The following is a 19,304-nucleotide window of genomic DNA, read 5'->3' as shown; positions in this document are numbered from 1 at the left end:
AGCTTACCTACTATTATTCTATGTTCAAAGCAATTGTTAATAAAGCCTCAACGTTGTAAATAGTGATTGCTTGATTTATACTCGTCATTCTTTGATATTTAAAGTTAACCTGAGGCTTTGTACTAATAAATAAGAAAGAAAATAAGACTGCTGAGAGTCAACGCGATTGTTGTTGTGCAATTAATATATTGTTCAACAATAATTACATAAAATTACATACTCACTGATGTTTTGACTCGAATTTGCGTCCTCTTTAATGTAAAAGTTGGTCATTTATTAAAGTAGATTTCTCTCCCCCAATATATCAAGTTAGGTAGAGTCAAAATTATTAGAGAGTCATCAAATAATTATATTATATTATTATATTCAATTAGAATTTGCTTCAATGCTGTCTTACATTGAGATGTTAACAGAATGCTATTTTATTTTTTCTTTTACAGCTAGATTGCGTATGATCTCAACGTCTTTATAACAGAAATCGTTCTCCTCATAGTTTATCAGTAGATATTATTTTTTTGTTTTGCATTGTAGCAATACTTAGGGATGTAGACTTACTGAGTTATAAGATTAAATCCTGAGATTATAATTTTTAATAGGAATGCCAACGTTTGCGCGTGTCGCTAAATGTAAATCCGCAAATAATAGCGTTACGATATGCGTTAATTTTTTAAAAAATATAACACTATGGCCAGAGTTATCAATGATATTTTAATTTTTGATTATTTATTGTAACGGTACTTATGGGTACTATATGTGTTGTAAGGGTATTTACTGAGACCGTAGATGGAAACAATCTTTTCAAAATTAGTCAGTGTCCGAATTTCGGCAAATACATATTCCCACATAATAGCGTATGTCCCATCAAAGTTTGTATCGCGAATGGGAATACTTATGGTTTATCTGTAAACTTTCCTTTTTTATTCTGCATTGTAACGGTAGTTGTCGGTATCAGGTACTGTGTTGTAAGGGTGATTCCGGGGTCCTAACTGGAAATAATATTAGCACGATTACTCGGTGTCAGCCAGTTCGTAAATGTATTTACGCTGGTAAATTGGAATCGACGGTAATCGACAAAAATTGAAAAATTTCTTCAGTTTATGTACTGATTAAAATACAATACTGTTTCTCGTAAAGGTATATACGAGGCCTGTTTCGGACGACAAGCGGTACATGTTGGGACCATTCGGTTAAAATATTATTCTGTGTTTAAAGCAATTGTTACTAAAGTTACTAAAGTTACTAAAGTTACTATAGTTACAACATTGTAAATAGTGATTGCGTGATTTATACTTGCTATTCTTTGATATTTGAAGATAAATTGAGGTTCTGTACTAATAAATAAGAAAGAAAACAAGACAGCTTTTGAGAGCCGACGCGGTTGTTGTTGCGTAAATCTTATATTATTCAACAATACATACATAGAATTACGTATTGCGCCCTTTTTAATGTAAAAGTTACTACCATTTATCACAGTAGATCCTCCTTCAATATAAAAGGAGGGAGGGAGGGAGAGAGGGAGGGTTTTAGGGAGGTAGAGAAGGGATCCAAGGCAATGTCGAGATGAACCTTATGTTGATAGAACATTCAGTCACCTTCCGTTCTGACAGAGGACTTTCTGTTTTAATTAATTGATGACTCCAACAATTTTGACTTCATCTAACTTGACCCGGGAAAAAAGATTAATTATATATAAATATATATATGATTATAAATTTTATGTAGCGTTATATATAAAAAGCAAAATTTCCGTACTTATATGATATTATATATAATTATATATAATCTTCTTTTTTCGGGTATGTAAAATATTAGAAAATCGTGAAAAAAAATTCAATTCTCCTATCCTCCTAAAATATGTGTAGAAAAATTTGGTCGCAATATGTATCGATCTATAAATAACGAATGTCCCGGTTACGGTGGTCCCGGTATTGACCGATTCATTTAAATAACCAAAAATCCATAATATTTTCCTTTCTACGATATACATAGTGATTTCAATAGTATTGTTTACCATTAAATTGAAATGTAGATCTTTGTATGCTTGATTTCAAATATGTACACTCGGACCTCATAAGTACCCCTTTATAAACATATATATATATATATATATATATATATATATATATATATATATATATATATATATATATATATATATATATTGTAGCTACATTGTATTTTTAAGGACTGTTTAAGGACTGATTTTAATTCATTCAGTTATGTGATAATATTTAATTCATTTACTCGATTATGTAGCTCTACTAAATAGTTGTTTTCGCAAACATTTGAAGGGAAAATAAAAATACATGAATAGTTTAATGACTTAAATAAATATAATAATTACAACATAAAAATACAAAACCATACTTTAATTCATTCCGATAACAATCAGAAACGTTATCTCTCTCCATTAGATTTAAATTTTCAATTAATTATTCAAATCTTTCTTCTTTTATCTATCTGACAAAATTTAGATTGATTTCTTACTTTTTTACAGATTGATTTCAAACTTTTTTACAGTTCGAAGACCTGGTAAAGGTAGAGCCGCAGGAATACGAAGGCAACAGGAGAGGTTTATGCAGTTCCTGTACCGATTGTCCTCGGCACACATTAATTGGGGCAGACGAGGACGAGGACAAGGACAATACAGAAGATAATCAAACTTGTCAAACTTGGTTTGTACTGAAAAGATAAAATATGTATTTATATATTTATTCAATTGTAGGTATATTTCTATTATTTCTAACAATTGTTATTTTGATGCTGTTCCACAGGGCTTAGCATCAGTGTAAGCGGATATAAGAAGGGACAGCCTAACGAAGTAGACGTCTTCTACTGTACCAAAAATAAAGATCTTTATTTTATTTTTTATGAAGGTTTAATAAATGTAATATATTTTTATTTTTGTTTTGTAACAAATCGTATGTATCAGCTTCTCTAATGATATTAAATTTTTTAAATACAAACTAGCGTATTAATCTTTATATTAATAAGCTAATAACCACAATTGTGTGATTGAGTTATAAATTAAAATTTATTTTCTGGATGAAGTAACACAGTAATTTAACAATATAAATGTAGAATAATAGGGGTATTCAAATAAGTTAAAGCTTAACGGTTTGACAGGTTATGTCGGGTTAAAGTCGAGTAAAAAGTTAATTAATTAACTTTGGGCGCGCTACTCTTTAAGGTTATGCAAAATACATAAGTAACTCATTAACCTAACTTATCACATTAATCTTTGGGTTAAAAGTTTAAAAATTAACTTTTTACCCGACTTTAACCCGATATAACCTGTCAAACCGTTAAACTCTAACTTATTTGAATACCCCTAATAAATATTAAATATAATGTCTACTATACACGTAACACAATTGTGGCGCGCTATTATTCGTTGGACAAAAAATTAATTAATTAATAGATTGATTTTTTTATTGTATTTTATAATTATTTCGATAAAGATATTACATACACATTCTCTATTTTACGAATGGCGAGTAATATATGCATTATTTTATAATTAGTCAAAGTTTTACATAATCCAGTTTTTTTTTCTTAAAGAACTTAAAGATCACGCAGCAACCATTAAATTTACAATATTATAATTATATAATTATAGTAAGAATTCATGTAAAATACAAGAAATGGCTGCGTCTAATCTTTATTTAAAGTGTAAAAAATCAATCTAAATTTTGTCAGATAGATAAAAGAAGAAAGATTTGAATAATTAATTGAAAATTAAAATCTAATGGAGAGAGATTACGTTTCTGATTGTTATCGGACTGGATTAAAGTATGGTTTTGTATTTTTATATTGTAATTATTATATTTATTCAAGTCATTAAACTATTCATGTATTTTTATTTTCCCTCCAAATGTTTGCGAAAACTTAACTATTTAGTAGAGCTACATAATCGAGTAAATGAATTAAATATTATCACATAACTGAATGAATAAAAATCACAGTCCTTAAAAATACAATGTAGCTACAATACACATATATATAGTGTTGCGCCCGTGCTGGACACCCGTTTGTGGGCTGAACTTGGCTCCGCTCACCGCTCCGCGGAAGCTTCGTGCTGAAGCGCGTTTCTTGACTACGGAATATTAATTTATTGATTTCACGACGAGACTGTCAGATTTACGAGGAGACTCGGAACGTTCGGACGAGTTCTCCTTCTGTATCTTCAGATACGCTTTTCTGTACAAAGATCTCGAATAAACCTGAGTTCCTTATTTTGATAAACAAGTGTCCTCTTTCCCTCACGTGAATCCGGAAGTGTGCGGCGCGAACGCGAGTGACCAGTAATAGCGGAGCGCGGCGCATCATTTCGGGGGTTCGTCCGGGATAGGACGAGCGAGAGCGGACGAGCGGAACTTGATGGCAAGCACCGAGCCAGCTCCCACGTTGAGAAAGAGAGCGCGGATGGGGACCCCGAGGCCGAGAGGCCCACAGCTCGAGGCGGAGACGGAGATTCAACGAGCCGGCCCGAGCGCCCCTCAGCTCTCAGCGGAGGCAGAGATCGTATGGGCGATGCTGCAAGAGATGCGGCAGATCCGCGAGGAGCACGCAGCGTTGATGCGGCAGCGGGATACGGAGCCTCAGCGTCAGGAACGCTCACAGCTAAGTCCTTCCGTAAATAGAGCTCACGCAGATTCGGGGTCGCGAGTCGCGGTAGTGAATTGCGGAGGGGAAGACCCACGTCGCGAAACAGAGTGGGGCCAGAATATTAAATTAAAGCCTGACACATATGACGGGACAATTCCATTACGTGAATTTTTCTCTCAGTTTGAATTGATCGCTCGGGCAAATGGGTGGAGTGACGCTTCGAAAACGATTATCCTAGCTTCTTGTTTAAGAGGAAAGGCGCGTTCCATCCTTGAAAACGTACAGGATTTAGAAAATCTAGATTATGTGGAGCTGAAGTCGAAGCTCGAGTTACGTTTTGGTGAGGGGCTCCACTCGCAGAACTATTATTTGCTATTTACCAATAGAAAACAAAAGTTTGGGGAAGATCTCGCCGAACTTGGTTCCGATTTAGAGAGATTAGCTCGATTAGCGTACCCCGAATGTCCCTTTCCGGTTCGCGATAAAATCGCTTGTTCCCAATTTATCTCTGCGCTTTCGAATGGCTTCATACGGAGAACCTTTCAGCTGGAAGGGGTTACCTCTCTCAAATTTGCCACAGAGAGAGCGAAAGTGGTCAAAATCATACGGGGAGATAGCTTCGAAAAGAGAAAAAAGCTTTATAATAATAATTTCGAAAGAAAGAACGGAAAGGATGCGCGTAAAGAGAATAATGAGGAAAAGGAGGGGGAGGTGAAAATAGTCGGAAAGGGAAACCGGCGAGGCGGCCAGTTTGGCGCCGGCCAGAAAAAAAGAATGCTGGACTTGTGGGAAAACGGGGCATTTCCGGTATGAATGTCCAGCAGGGGAGGGAAACGTGAATTAGTCGAGCTCGGCGGGGAGGGTTCGACCCATGCGAAAAATGCCCCGGTTGTTGAACATTTTATTAGCTGTAAGTTAGATAAGAATAAGTTAGATAAGAAAAATTTTTATTGCGATGGCTTTCTGGACGGAAAACGTTGCTCATTTAAAATCGACACGGGCTCCGATGTTTCAATTGTAAGTAGTAGATTGATAGGGAAGAATAAAGAAAGAATTGTAATAGCGGATCATAATCTTAGATATCCGACGGGAGAAAAAGTCCCATTTGAGTTTAAAGTCTTGGTAAAAATTCAAATCGGGAAATATTCTCTGGAGATGCCCATGTTTGTGGCAAAGATTAGTGAGGAATGTTTGTTGGGCGCAGATTTTCTCGAGACGGTAAATTTAAAAAACATTTTCGAATCTTCTCTGGGAAATTCAGAATTTAAAGAGGAGAAGAGGACCATAACATAAATGTGGAGAATTCCTCCCCAATTAAGCAGGTCCCTCGTCGCATTCCAATTCAAATGCGAGATGAAGTAAATCAAATAATTGAGGATATGAGGAAGCGGGGAGTAATTGAGAAATCCCAGAGCCCTTGGGTCTCACCAGTCGTTCTGGTAAAAAAGAAGGACGGAACGATAAGATTTTGTGTGGACTATAGAGAGATAAATGCTGTTACAAAAAAAGATTCCTTTCCGCTCCCTAGAATTGATGACATCTTCGATCAACTCGCAGGTAACTGTTGGTTTTTTATCCTAGATTTAAAAAGTGGGTACTGGCAGGTCAAAATTCGTCCCGAAGACCGCGAGAAGACCGCGTTCTCTATCGGAAACGGGTTATGGCAGTTCACTGTAATGCCTTTCGGTTTGTGCAACGCTCCCGCGACGTTCCAGCGCTTAATGGAAAAGGTTTTAAAAGAATTTCTGGGGAAAATTTGTTTGGTTTATCTGGATGACGTGATTATTTTCGGGAAAAGTTTTTCGGAAATGCTTGAGAACTTGAAAAAGATTTTTCAACGTTTTCAGGAAGTAAATTTGAAAATAAATTTGAAGAAATGTGTTCTTTTAAAAAAAAACGTTAAATATCTGGGGCATATAATCTCAGCAGAAGGTGTGACCACGGATCCCGAAAAAGTTTCCACTGTAAAAGACTGGCCAGTCCCACATAATAAGAAGCAAAGTTTCTTAGGATTTTGTTCCTATTACCGCAAATTTGTGAAGGGATTCTCTTTCTTGGCAAAACCTTTGTACTCCTTAACGGAAAATGGTTCCAAATTTGTTTGGGGAGAGGAATGCCAAAAGGTTTTTAAGGAATTAAAACGGGCTTTATTTTTTACCCCGGTTTTTACTTTTCCTAAGGGGGATGGTGGATTTATTCTAGATACCGATGCCTCTAATGTTGGCATCGGCGCGGTACTTTCGCAAATACAGGAAGGGAAGGAAAGGATAATTGCCTATTTTAGTCGGGTGCTTTCCAAGTCGGAACACAATTATTGCGTAACCCAACGGGAACTTTTAGCTATTGTGGATTCTATAAAGTCGTTTCGTCATTATCTCTTGGGACGGAAATTTTTGATCCGCACGGATCACGCTTCTTTAAGGTGGTTAATGTCTTTTAGGGGACTCGAAGGGCAATTGGCTCGTTGGCTGAAAAGACTCCAGCAATACGAATTCGAGATTTTATATCGGAAAGGGCAGACCCACAAGAATGCCGACGGATTGTCTAGACGACAATGTGAGATGTCCGGTTGTGGGTACTGTGCCAGGGTGGAAAAGAAGAATGCCGAAGGGCAAGTTAAGTCTGTCGCTCGCATAGTTTTCGGAAAGGAAAGTTTTGAGAGCTGGCGTAGAGATCAGGAAGAAGATCCTGACGTCGCTATCTTTCTTCGAGCCAGGGAGACGGGAGAGCGTCCTCCGCGCTCCGAGATTATCGCTAGGGGTGTTTCTGCCCGAATTTATTGGACTTATTGAGACGCACTTATCCTCAAAGATGGAGTTCTTTATAGGAGGTAGGAGGCTCCCAATTTAAAGTCAAGCTTTCTTCAGCCTGTTGTTCCTCGGAAACGCGTGAAAGAAATTCTGGAAGGATCCCACGATTCCTCTTCGGGCGGACATTTCGGGGTGAACAAAACTTTAGAAAAGATCCGGAAACGCTTCTATTGGGCAACTTGCAAGCAAGATGTCAAAAATTGGTGCAAGTCTTGCGACATCTGCGTAGTCAAGAAGGGCCCTGCAAGGAAGAAAAAGTCTCCTCTTCAAATTTTTAACGTCGGGGATCCGCTTGTAAGAGTACAAATGGACATTCTTGGTCCCCTCCCGACGACTTATTTTGGGAATAAATATCTCTTGGTTGTTGTAAATTGTTTTACAAAATGGTTGGAAGTTTTTCCACTTAAAAATATCAGGGCAAAGACTGTGGCAGATGTTTTTGTTAGCCAGTTTGTTTTTAGGCACGGAGTTCCTGAGGAGGTCCACACGGATCAGGGAAAGAACTTCGAATCTAAACTCTTCGCTGAATTAATGGTTCTTCTCGGAATAAAGAAAACGAGGACCACGGCTTTGCATCCTCAATTAGATGGTCAGGCTAAGCGCCAACATCAGACCATTACAAATTATTTAGCGAAGTATATCTCTGAGAATCAAAGAGGTTGGGACCGTTGGGTACCCATGTTTTTGCTCGCTTATAGGTCTTCTAAACACGAGTCTACTGGCGTAACTCCCGTGGAACTATACTTCGCCCGAGATCTGAGATTATCTCTCGATTTGCGCCAAGGGAGACCACCAAATCCGGAGAAGTTTCAATTAGTCGGAAATATTGGGAATTTAAGAAAAAAGCTTGAAGAAATTCATTTTAGTGTTAGGGAACGAATAAATGTCAAATCTTCGCAAGTAAAGACCTGGTACGATCGGAGTGCCAGGCAAACTCTTTTTGAACCATGTCAAAAGGTTTGGTTCTTCAACCCTCGTAGGGAGAAAGGAAAAGCCCCGAAGTTACAGGGCAATTGGGAAGGACCCTTTACCGTGGTAAAGAAGCTTAGCGATGTTGTTTACTGCCATACAAAGGTCGCCTACTCGGAAAAAGAAAATAGTGCATGCTGATAGACTAGCTCCTTATTCAATCAGGAAAGTGGAGTAGGTCGGAGCCCGGACTAGGAATGTAGGGAAATAGGAATTAAATTTAGTAAAAACTTGTTTTGTTATTGTTCTTGTTACTGCGTTTGATGCTTGTTTTTACAGTTAGTCAAGAAGGACTTTCGATCCGAAAAAGTGTTTAAAGAGGACTGACGGCGTAGTCCCATCTTAACTCTTTTCGTCATTTAAATAAGAAAACCGCCTCGCCCACGGTTTTTGACCGTGGTTTTCCCATGGGACGTAGGGCGAATGCCGAGGCGGGGACTGGGGAGTCTTGCAAGACGCAGGGTCCACGGAAGTTCCCCCCCCATGTCCGAAGATTTAGAAGAGGAGTCAACGCCGGAAACAAAAAGGGGTCCACGCTGAACCAGAATATTAGCGGTGTTCTAAGAAGAGTCGTCCTGAAACTGGCAAGAGGGACCAGCCTGGCCAGCTCTCCCTCGGGAAAAGCCAAGACAGGAGACCCAAGGAGGAAGAGGTCAAGAGGACCGAACTTCCTGGAAAAAGGAACTTAAGAAGACAAAGCCCGGTAACCCGCAGCAGCAGCTCGGGGTAGGGCAGGAGTCCGTCACAGAATCCCGGGAACAAATACCACCTGTTCACTGTCCTTCTGGATTGTCGGGACGACAATCTTGAAAAGGGAGGGCAGTGTTGCGCCCGTGCTGGACACCCGTTTGTGGGCTGAACTTGGCTCCGCTGATCGCTCTGCGGAAGCTTCGTGTTGAAGCGCGTCCCTTGACTACGGATTATTGATTTATTGATTTCACGACGACTGTCAGATTTACGGGGAGACTCAGAACGTTTAGACGAGTTCTCCTTCTGTATTTTCAGATACGCTTTTCTGTACAAAGATCTCGAATAAACCTGAGTCCCTTATTTTGATAAACGAGTGTTCTCTTTCCCTCACGTGAGTCCGGGAGTGCGCGGCGCAAACGCGAGTGACCAGTGATAACGGAGCGCGGCGCAACAATATATTACAATCTATTTTATAATGAATCTCATCAATTGTACGATAAAACAAAGTTATTTCTCTGGTTATAATATTTACAGTCTTTTGAATCTGAATCCTTTAAACGACGAAATTGGACAATTCGTTGAATCTAAGTTTATCAGATTTTATTTTTCTTATTTTTATCCGACACTGTATACTTGTCGTAACTTTTTGTTTGGATCAAAAGGTTTTCGTTTGGATCCCATCTATTCGCTGGAAAAATGTGTTTGTTCCTCTCGTACCATGATCTAAAATAACATAAAAGAGAATTATACAAAGTATTCTTTTAATTGTGATAAATACCTAAGTAAAACTTTTTCGGCATGTGATTCCTCGGTTTCGACAGAAGCATTGTGCATAACACGAATATCATCGTGAACGTCAAATGTGAACAGAGGCCCGCTTTTTCCTCGTGCCTAATCGCAATATTACATACATTATTAAAATAACATGCCAACATTGTGATATTGCTTCATAAGTTTGGTAAATGTCAAGATTAAGGGCGACCTCACTGATTTCAATGACCTTGATATATGTTGTCAAGGTCATGACCCCGAGTGACCTTCAGAAGGTTTTAGCCGTCGCTTGCTATTTGTTAAAAAATTATTAACAAAAAAAGTTTGGAAAATATAGCAGCTATTTTGAGTATTGAAAGGCATAAATAACTAATATATATGTCGAAATAGTTCACGCATACACTTTCTATGCGAAACGAGGTGCTACATGGGTTCGTGACGCGCTTTACAAGCTCGAAATATATAAACCTACTTAGTTTATTGTAATTCTTTATCACCCCCCTGCGGTCACATGGGTTCGTGGCACGCTTTAAAAGTATTTAAGTGTTTAATGCGCGTCAACTAACCTATGTAGGTAAGTGACGCGCTTTAAAAGTATTTAAGTGTTTAAAGCGCGTCAACTAACCTATGTAGGTTAGTGACGCGCTTTAAAAGTATTTAAGTGTTTAAAGCGCGTCAACTAACCTATGTAGGTTAGTGACGCGCTTTAAAAGTATTTAAGTGTTTAAAGCGCGTCAACTAACCTATGTAGGTTAGTGACGCGCTTTAAAAGTATTTAAGTGTTTAAAGCGCAATACTTTTAAAGCGTGCCACGAACCCATGTGACCGCAGGGGGGTGATAAAGAATTACAATAAACTAAGTAAGTTTATATATTTCGAGCTTGTAAAGCGCGTCACGAACCCATGTGGCATCTCGTTTCGCATAGAAAGTGTATGTGTAAACTATTTCGACATATATATTAGTTATTTATGCCTTCCAATACTCAAAACAGCTGCTATATTTTCCAAACTTTTTTTGTTAATAACTTTTCAACGAATAACGAGCGACGACTAAAACCGTCTAAAGGTCACTCGGGGTCATGACCTTGACAACATATATCAAAGTCATTGAAATCGGTGAGGTCGCCCTTATCCTTGACATTTACCATAAGTTTCATCACTTATTGTTAGTATCTTTACCTTAGTTACAATATAAGATCCTTCTTGACATACATTAACTGATCTGTCATTACTGTTTTAAGCTCGTTGAATTCACGCCTCAGACCTTCTAAACATCTCTGAAGAAGCTGATAGATAGAATTACCTGTATGTCAAAATTAAATTTATGCAGCAGAACATTATATGTGATATATAATGTTAATCCAAAAGTGACACTGGAGTAAATTCTCTAAATCACTGAGACAATCACCTTTCTTCATTATAACACTCCGACGCCAGATCCATCCCAATAACTGAATGTGATCTCAATTTCTTCTTCCTTCAACGCGTTCTACTTTCTAGCTCATTCTTGCCTTAATTCTTTCCTATTTTCTTAATCGTGGGGCCATCAGATTGCACATTTTTTGACTGCGGGGATTTTTCGGCATCTTTTCTTCGTCGCTAGCGCTCTTTTCTTTTCCTGCTCTTTTTCACGTTCTATCTATATCAAAGCATCAAATACACGTACAAAAACACAAATTATGAGATAATCGGGATCATAAAAAGATCGTAAGAAATTACTTGTGGGTATCAGGACTCGTGAGATGTTCGCTCAATTTAACGGCGGCTTTTCTCTTGCATTCCGCGTAACTGATGGTACCTGCCCATTTCGTGGCATCTAGCCATAACATATGTGTGATATATTTATCATTAGGATTTTCTTCGTATCTTATCTTCTGAAGAAGCCCATTGAAAATTTCTGATATATATGACATTCAGAGCACTGAGTAGAAATCACACACATATAACATATAATGTATAGTTATTAGTAAAATATATTGACTATTGTACTATACTTTGCCCACAAGCAAAAAAATAGGCACATACATATATTACAATATTAAACGTCACATGCAAAATTTTTTATAATATAATAATTGTTACTTACGAGGAACTAAGATCTCCATGTATTCGTTTTCGGCATTATTTTCATCCATATTATCTAAAAAAAAATTAGAGAAGTAAAAAATCGTTACCCCAGCGAGAAATGACCCGTCTATAAACGTCTAATCGACGTCGATTAGACGTACGACTATAAACGGGTTATTTTTTGCTTGGACTGATAGTGTGGCAATCGAAATAAATGTAATTTTGTAAGAATTAAGATCTTTACGTACACGTGTGACTTACAAATAGCTTTTGTGAAAGTATACCACCATTACTGAGAAAGTGACTTTATTTAACAGAAATAAACATTCAACTACTTTAAGTAATTACTGCAGATTAATAGATTCGATTAGTAAAGGCTCTTAAATTTTGTGTAGAAATACACACTGCACGAATTAATCAGTAACTACTGAGATATGGCACATTTGTTGACATGGCACCCTGACCTTTGTACAAAAAAACATAAGCATTTAAGCAATAAGCAAATCAACAAATCACAATCGAGTATTGTCTAAAATTTAATCATAATTTTAATTTTGATTTGTTGATTCGTTTACAGATTAAATGTTACTGTTTAAGTTGTAAGCTAAAATTTACTACTACTTACGTTGTTCAATGTGCTACTGGGACGAGAATATCAGAGAATATTTCCCGCTTAAAAAGTGGCGCTTACAAGCCAGACAAAGCACATAGCCTGCTTGCCGAGAATGCCGAGTGGATGAAGGTGTTTGGTTATATCCACAAATAAGAACCAATGGGTGCATCCAGGAACGCAATCGCTCACAGAACGGTTAAACAACAATTTAGTGTGATTGGTTAGGTCTAAAGAACCAATCGCTACTAGCCGCTCAATGAGTGGTCGCGTTCTTAAATGCCCCTAAAAGCCCGTATCAGACTATGGATTGGGATTGAGATTGGATTAAAATTTGACCAATCAGAGCAAAGTTCACTAAACTTGCAATCAGTTATCTTTATTCTGATTGATTAAATTTCAATCTAATCTCAATCCCAATCCGTAGTCTGATACGGACTTAATGGCTGCGTTTAGGAAACAACCGTTGAGTGAGCGCTCAGTGATTTTTTATTATAATTGGTTTTACACTTAGATCAGGAGAAGAAGGCAAGAACCAATCATATTAAAGAATCATTGAGCACTCAACGATTGTGCCTCCTGAACGCAGCGTTGCAGCCAATGGCGGCGTTCAGAAGAACAATTACTAAATTATCTTTTTTTGCACATTCTGCGTTGATTAATTGTTTCTAAAAGTAATAGCCAATCACGTTTGATTGATACTAAGCAACTTAATTTGCTGAACGCACCCAATCGTTCGGCGAACGCTAGCTGCTTTACCTGCTTAACCGTGCTTAAAATAATAGAACTGCAATCCATTTGGTGCTACATATGCTTTAAAGCGTACATTTCTTTGTCCCGATTAGTCAAACTTCAAGCAATTTCAGTCTTCAATGCGTAATCTGATATAGATTTAGGGCCAGAGCACAAAGATTAGGGCCGGTCTACAATGGGTGTTGTAAGTCGTAAGTCGTAAGAATTGGCCAATCACAGTTCATTATTCTTCGACCGCAAAGAGAATAATATGGACTGTGATTGGTCAATTCTTACGACTCACGACTTACAACATCCATTGTAAACCGGCCCTTATCATAACCGTTTACGACTCTGTCGTAAGTCATAAGCCGGTGTCGGATCATCATTGCACGTAACAAAGATTTAGGGCCGGTTTACAATAAATGTTGTAAGAGTCGTAAGAAGTGCGATTTTTTCATTATTTTGACCGTAATAGGGATTTTACGATTCTAGTAATAAATGACTCCTGTCGACCCTTAAGACCATCTTAAATACAATCTTAAGATGTCATTAACCAATCACAGAGACGTATTAGCATCTTAAGATATTATTTAAGACGGTTTTGAAATAAGATCTGATTATGAATACCGGCCTATAATAGGTGTTCTAAGCCATAAGAAATTGACCAATCATAGTGGAATGTGAGAAGAATACTCGATTGTGATTGGTCAATTTCTTCATAACCTGATTCCTGTCAAATTTAACGTTTAGTGCCCGTCTACAATAGGTGTTTTAAGCCTTAAGCTCTAAGAATCACCAATCACAGTCAATTATTATTCTCCTCAAATTCAACTGTAATTAAACAATTTCTTAAGGGGGGAGACTCATGTCTTTGACCCTTTTTTTGATAATATTTTATAAAGAACTGAGAGTATTTATTGAATCCTAATAAAATACATGATAATTTTGCCGATCAAATGTACAAGAAAAAATTTTTTTATAGTAGAAAAAATACAAAGTGCAGCTGCTCGAAGTTGTCGTTTAGATTTTGCGCGGGAGAATGCCCAGGTCCTTGTAATGAACTGAAATCAATAAACCAAAAATTTTTCGTTAAATTATGATCCTCCGATGCGCATGAACCTAAATTTAGCAAAAAAAAGAAATGAAAAATAGAGGACGTTTTAACAAAATTTAAAATTGTAAAATTTTTTTAAAACGTTTTTTATTTTTCAATTTCTTTTTTTTTTGCTAAATTTAGGTTCATGCGCATCGGAGGATCATAATTTAACGAAAAATTTTTGGTTCATTGATTTCAGTTCATTACAAGGACCTGGGCATTCTCCCGCGCAAAATCTAGACGACAACTTCGAGCAGCTGCACTTTGTATTTTTTCTACTATAAAAAAATTTTTTCTTGTACATTTGATCGGCAAAATTATCATGTATTTTATTAGGATTCAATAAATACTCTCAGTTCTTTACAAAAAATTATCAAAAAAAAGGGTCAAAGACATGAGTCTCCCCCCTTAAGGCTTATGCAGGGTCTACAATGCGAGTCGTGGGTCGTGAGTCGTAGGAAATGGACCAATCACAATCGAATTTGAGAAGAATAATCGACTGTGATTGGTCAATTCTTACGACTCACGACTTTACAACTCGCATTGTAGACCTAGCATTAATATCTCGTGTCGCGGGGCAGAGCGACGCTTTTTTCTGTCAGATTCGGTCGTTTTAAGCAAAAACGCACGAATTGAGCCTAATTTCATTGAAATCGGAGAGAAGTGAGCTCTCCTTCAGGGGGTCGATTGTGTAGTACATATCTCGAAACCTAGTGAAAATGACAAAAGTGAGCATTTTCTTGATTGGGTAAGTTTCACCATAGTGAAAGTGCGGGATATTTCACGTGAGATTACTCGACAAGAAATTTTGTGTCGAATAACGCCAAATTGTGTCGAAAATATTGGTGCAGTCAGTCAGCAATAGAAAACAGACGCTAAAAGCTAAAAGATGGATTATGTCGTTGCTATGTTATTGATGGGAGAAGAAGAAGAAGAAGAAGAAGAAGAAGAAAGAAATATGAATAAGGAGCGGCAAAATAATTTAAATTTAATAAGAAGAAGGTTAAGGGATACTCAAAATCCGTTTGATATCCCAGACAGTTCATTTCTCAAACTGTATAGGTAAGATAAAAGCAAATTATATTTTATTATATATTACAATTTTATATATATTGCAATGTTATATATTACATAATTGGCAATATTATATAATTTACACCCCAATTTACACATAAATTGAGTAATTTATTTATATGTATTTTTAATAATTTTATATTATATATTTTATTGTTATTATGTTACACATATATACATTATACAATATTTATATATGTTAAGATTGCCCAAGGTAGCAACTCAGCAACTAATAGAAGAATTAATCAATTTCATGCCAGTTCCAAAAAGAACAACAGTACTTCCTCAAAATTTGCAAGTAAGTATAGCTTTCTAATTTATTCTTTTTCTATTTTATTCATATTTTTAATTGTTATAATTTTAGATATTTGCAACACTTTATTTTCTCGCATCCGGTTCTTATCAAAGAAAAGTCGGGCAGGATTTTTTGTCATGCATGAGTCAAACATCAATCTCCGTTTTTATTCATGCTACAATAAATGCATTTAACAGAATTATGGGACAATGGATTAAGTTTCCAACATCAGATAGAAGAAAACAACAAATTAAAGAAAAGTAAGTATATAAACAATACACATGAAGTTTATTATATTTTATATAAAAATTGTTAAAATTTAATATTTTATCTTTAATGTCAGATTTTTCGAAAAAACTGGATTTCCAGGAGTGTTTGGAGCTATTGATGGGAGTCATATAGCTATCTTTCCTCCACAAACTGAGCGAGAATACTTATTTATTAATAGGAAGTTATATCATTCCTTAAATGTGATGCTTGTACGTATAAAATAATATAACATATAAAGTAAAGATAATATGCACGATAAAAACGATAAGAAGTGCTTAGTAATAATAATAAATGCGATGTTATTGCAAATAGAAATACAATAATTCATATTTATATCTTTCTATATTAGGTGTCTTCATACAGCAATGAAATATTAGCGGTAAATGCGATGCATGGAAGAAGGACGCATGACTCGAGAGTCTTTCGTTCTTCGCGTTTGTTCCATCACTTAGAAAGACAGCAGGAAGCAGGCGAAAGAGGTTCATGGCTTATAGGTATAGCTAATAATATATTATTGACTTATATATTTACATAGTATTATTTAATAGATTTACTTATTTTTTATGATTTAATATTATAAAATTATGCGTTTTAATATGTGTTATAGGAGATTCTGCATATCCGCTTATGCCTTTTCTGTTAAAACCAATCTTAAATGCACCTATGGGATCTCCAGAATTTAGATATACACAACATATAACAACAGCACGATGTGCTGTGGAAAGATGTATAGGTATTTTAAAAGGCCGATGGCGATGTTTACGAAAAGAAAGGGCATTGCATTATCAGCCAGAATTTGCAGGTATTAAGCATAATTTCCTCTAAATAAAAAAACAATGTTTTTGCTTCCTCATAGAGGAAACTTTGTTTTAGTATTTATTATCGTATTTCTTTTTTTTAGCTCATATTGTAAATGCATGTTGTGTTCTACACAATATTGCTGTAAAATGGAGAATTCCACCAAATGAAATATACTTGGAGAACATAGATCAAGAAGTACCAATACCATGTAATGATGTTAATGAAAATGATGCTGTACAAATACGAAGAAATATTGTTAGATGGTATTTTGAACAGTTTTTTATTTTAAACATACATATGCATATACTGCTGTACAGATAGTTTAGTAATAAGGTTCTTAATATACATTTGTAATAAAAACAGAATATTTAAAGTAATATTTATTTTCATTAATAATATGTATGCAACGTATACTTTTATTTCTAATGTATCTAGAATATCAATAAACTTTCTTAAGCATATAAAAATGTATCAATTAACTGAAGTCATAAATCTTAACAATCTCAGTCTCATCTAACTTAAGCTCAAGATGTGATCACAGTAATAGATCACATATCTGACGTTGTGTTTAACAAAAATATTTATGCATACGACTATTCTTTTTAATTAATAATATGCAACGTATATTATTTCTAATGTATCTAGAATATCAAACTTTGTTAAGCGTATAAAAATATAGTAACTGGAGTAATAAATTGTAACACTCAGTCTCATCTAACTTAAACTCAAGATGTGATCACAGTAATAGATATCACATATTTGACTTTGTGTTTTACAAAAATATAATATGCATTAGACTAGGTACTCTCCAGTTTTCGTGTTCTGTATTTGATTTCATTAATATAAATCCAATAAACTAAACAGAACAAATAAACTAAAAAAACGAGCAAACCAAATAATGTATACTTAATACTTCAACTAAATAAACTGTAGTATATAAGTAAAAATAATAATGTATGCATACATCACAAAATTGACGATGTATCTGTGGTTAGTTTAAGGAGAGAGACAACTCTCTTGAACCTCATCTTCAACCTCTTGACCCTCTTGAACATCTGTTGTCAGGTATTGTGGACATAAGTCTTCTCGCAAAGATGTCACGTTGTCATTCATATTTTGTAGTTGCTGCAAAATTGCTTTAAAGGTATTTACTTCTTCTCTTTTCAATGCTAACTTTTCTTTTTTCAAATCCAACATTTCTTGTTTAATATTCTCAGATAAAGTTGATTTCTTTTCTAATAAGTTAATTGCTGTTGCCATAAGCCGTGGTTTCTTTGCACCTAAATAATAAAAAAAAGTAATTAAAAAATAATATTTAGATATATTTTATTAAAAGATTTGGTATACCTTCTGAACGTTTTGTAATATATTTCTCTGTATCATCTAAAGAAACAGTTGTTTCACAAGTTGTTTTACTATCTTGTTCCTACAAATATTTAAATAAAATACAATAAAATTAAATCTATATTAATCCATACTTATAAAAAGAAATAATATTATAACGCGTGTCTAAAAAGGCTCTTATGCATACCAAATTTTCCTTATTTTGGTGTACATTCTTCACGTTATGTAATGATAAAGCAAATGTTTCATCATATTTCTTCACTTTTGTATTTGGCTCAATACTACGCTTTCTCTGTTTTGCATGTATATTGCGTATATTTTGCATATTAGTATTTGATGATAACATAGATACTGATTCCATATGCTGCTTATTTTGTTGAATAGGAGAATGCGCTTCATATGATTCCAAAAGTTCATCATTGGAATTATCATTTAAAAATATATCTTCTGTTTTGTCTTGTTTTTCTTTAATGTTATATGATGAAGTAGATAAACTGAGAGTTTTATTATTATCATAACTTGGCATTACATCTGTAAATCCACCTTCTGAAATATCTTTTAAACCACTAGCATCAGGTGTTAAAAACTTTATTAAGGCGTCCTCTGTTGCAGATAATTGCAAATCTTTTGGTGATCCGCCACCTGTCCCCATCATATATTGCTTGTGCTTTGCTACCTTTTTTAAGGTATTAGATTTCCAGTCTCTCCACGTCTACAAGAAATACGATAAGCAATAAATGGTAATTATTTAGTTTAGGGGCCTCACCTCAAATCTCGATGTAATTATGCTCAATCGACGCGTTTTTGTACGAAACGAAAGAATCTGGCAGAAAAAAGTGTCGCTCTGCCCCGCGACGCGAGATATTAAACGTTAAAGTTGACAGGAATCAGGTTATGATTCCTGTCATACCGACGAGCTGTAGCGACTACTGGCGACTACGAACATGCCCTGTGGCCACATGCGCATGCTCAGTGGCCGCACGCGCATGCAAAACTGCGCCAATTTTAAATGAATCAATCGTGCAGAATAACCAAGCATCTCGATTCAAGCAGTTAGGTCTCACGCTGGGAGTTTCATTAGTTTAATTATGCGTGGGAAGCACACACACACACACACACACACACGGGGGGGTGCGAGGAGGGGGCCGTATAAATGACATACAC

At 35.8% G+C, this 19,304-nt stretch overlaps 2 protein-coding genes and 1 long non-coding RNA gene across 4 annotated transcripts in view; 2 read left to right on the top strand and 1 right to left on the bottom strand.

Annotated features, from left to right (window-relative positions):
- Positions 1-19,304, top strand: part of LOC139810527 (uncharacterized) — a 359,450-nt gene that overhangs the window by 302,121 nt on the left and 38,025 nt on the right. The gene's annotated exons all lie outside the window — the stretch shown is intronic.
- Positions 15,807-17,122, top strand: LOC139813738 (putative nuclease HARBI1). Its single transcript, XM_071779409.1, has 6 exons — positions 15,807-15,985; positions 16,069-16,204; positions 16,345-16,489; positions 16,603-16,797; positions 16,897-17,030; positions 17,114-17,122. The coding sequence occupies exons 1-6, from the start codon at positions 15,867-15,869 to the stop codon at positions 17,120-17,122; spliced, it is 738 nt and encodes a 245-aa protein (XP_071635510.1). The 5' UTR covers positions 15,807-15,866.
- On the bottom strand, positions 17,348-18,807 carry LOC139809628 (uncharacterized). Of its 2 annotated transcripts, XM_071772681.1 has the most exons (4): positions 18,328-18,807; positions 18,144-18,222; positions 17,761-18,076; positions 17,348-17,670 (listed from the first exon to the last, which is right to left on the bottom strand). In XM_071772681.1, the coding sequence occupies exons 1-3, from the start codon at positions 18,793-18,795 to the stop codon at positions 17,793-17,795; spliced, it is 831 nt and encodes a 276-aa protein (XP_071628782.1). In that variant the 5' UTR covers positions 18,796-18,807; the 3' UTR covers positions 17,348-17,670; positions 17,761-17,792. The 2 variants fall into 2 exon arrangements, with proteins under 2 accessions (XP_071628782.1, XP_071628772.1); XM_071772671.1 differs by having other exon boundaries at positions 17,356-18,076.

This window comes from Temnothorax longispinosus, chromosome 1 (assembly GCF_030848805.1).
Source record: "Temnothorax longispinosus isolate EJ_2023e chromosome 1, Tlon_JGU_v1, whole genome shotgun sequence".
Classification (NCBI taxonomy): Eukaryota; Metazoa; Arthropoda; class Insecta; order Hymenoptera; family Formicidae; genus Temnothorax; species Temnothorax longispinosus.
This window is presented reverse-complemented; position numbering and strand designations above follow the sequence as displayed.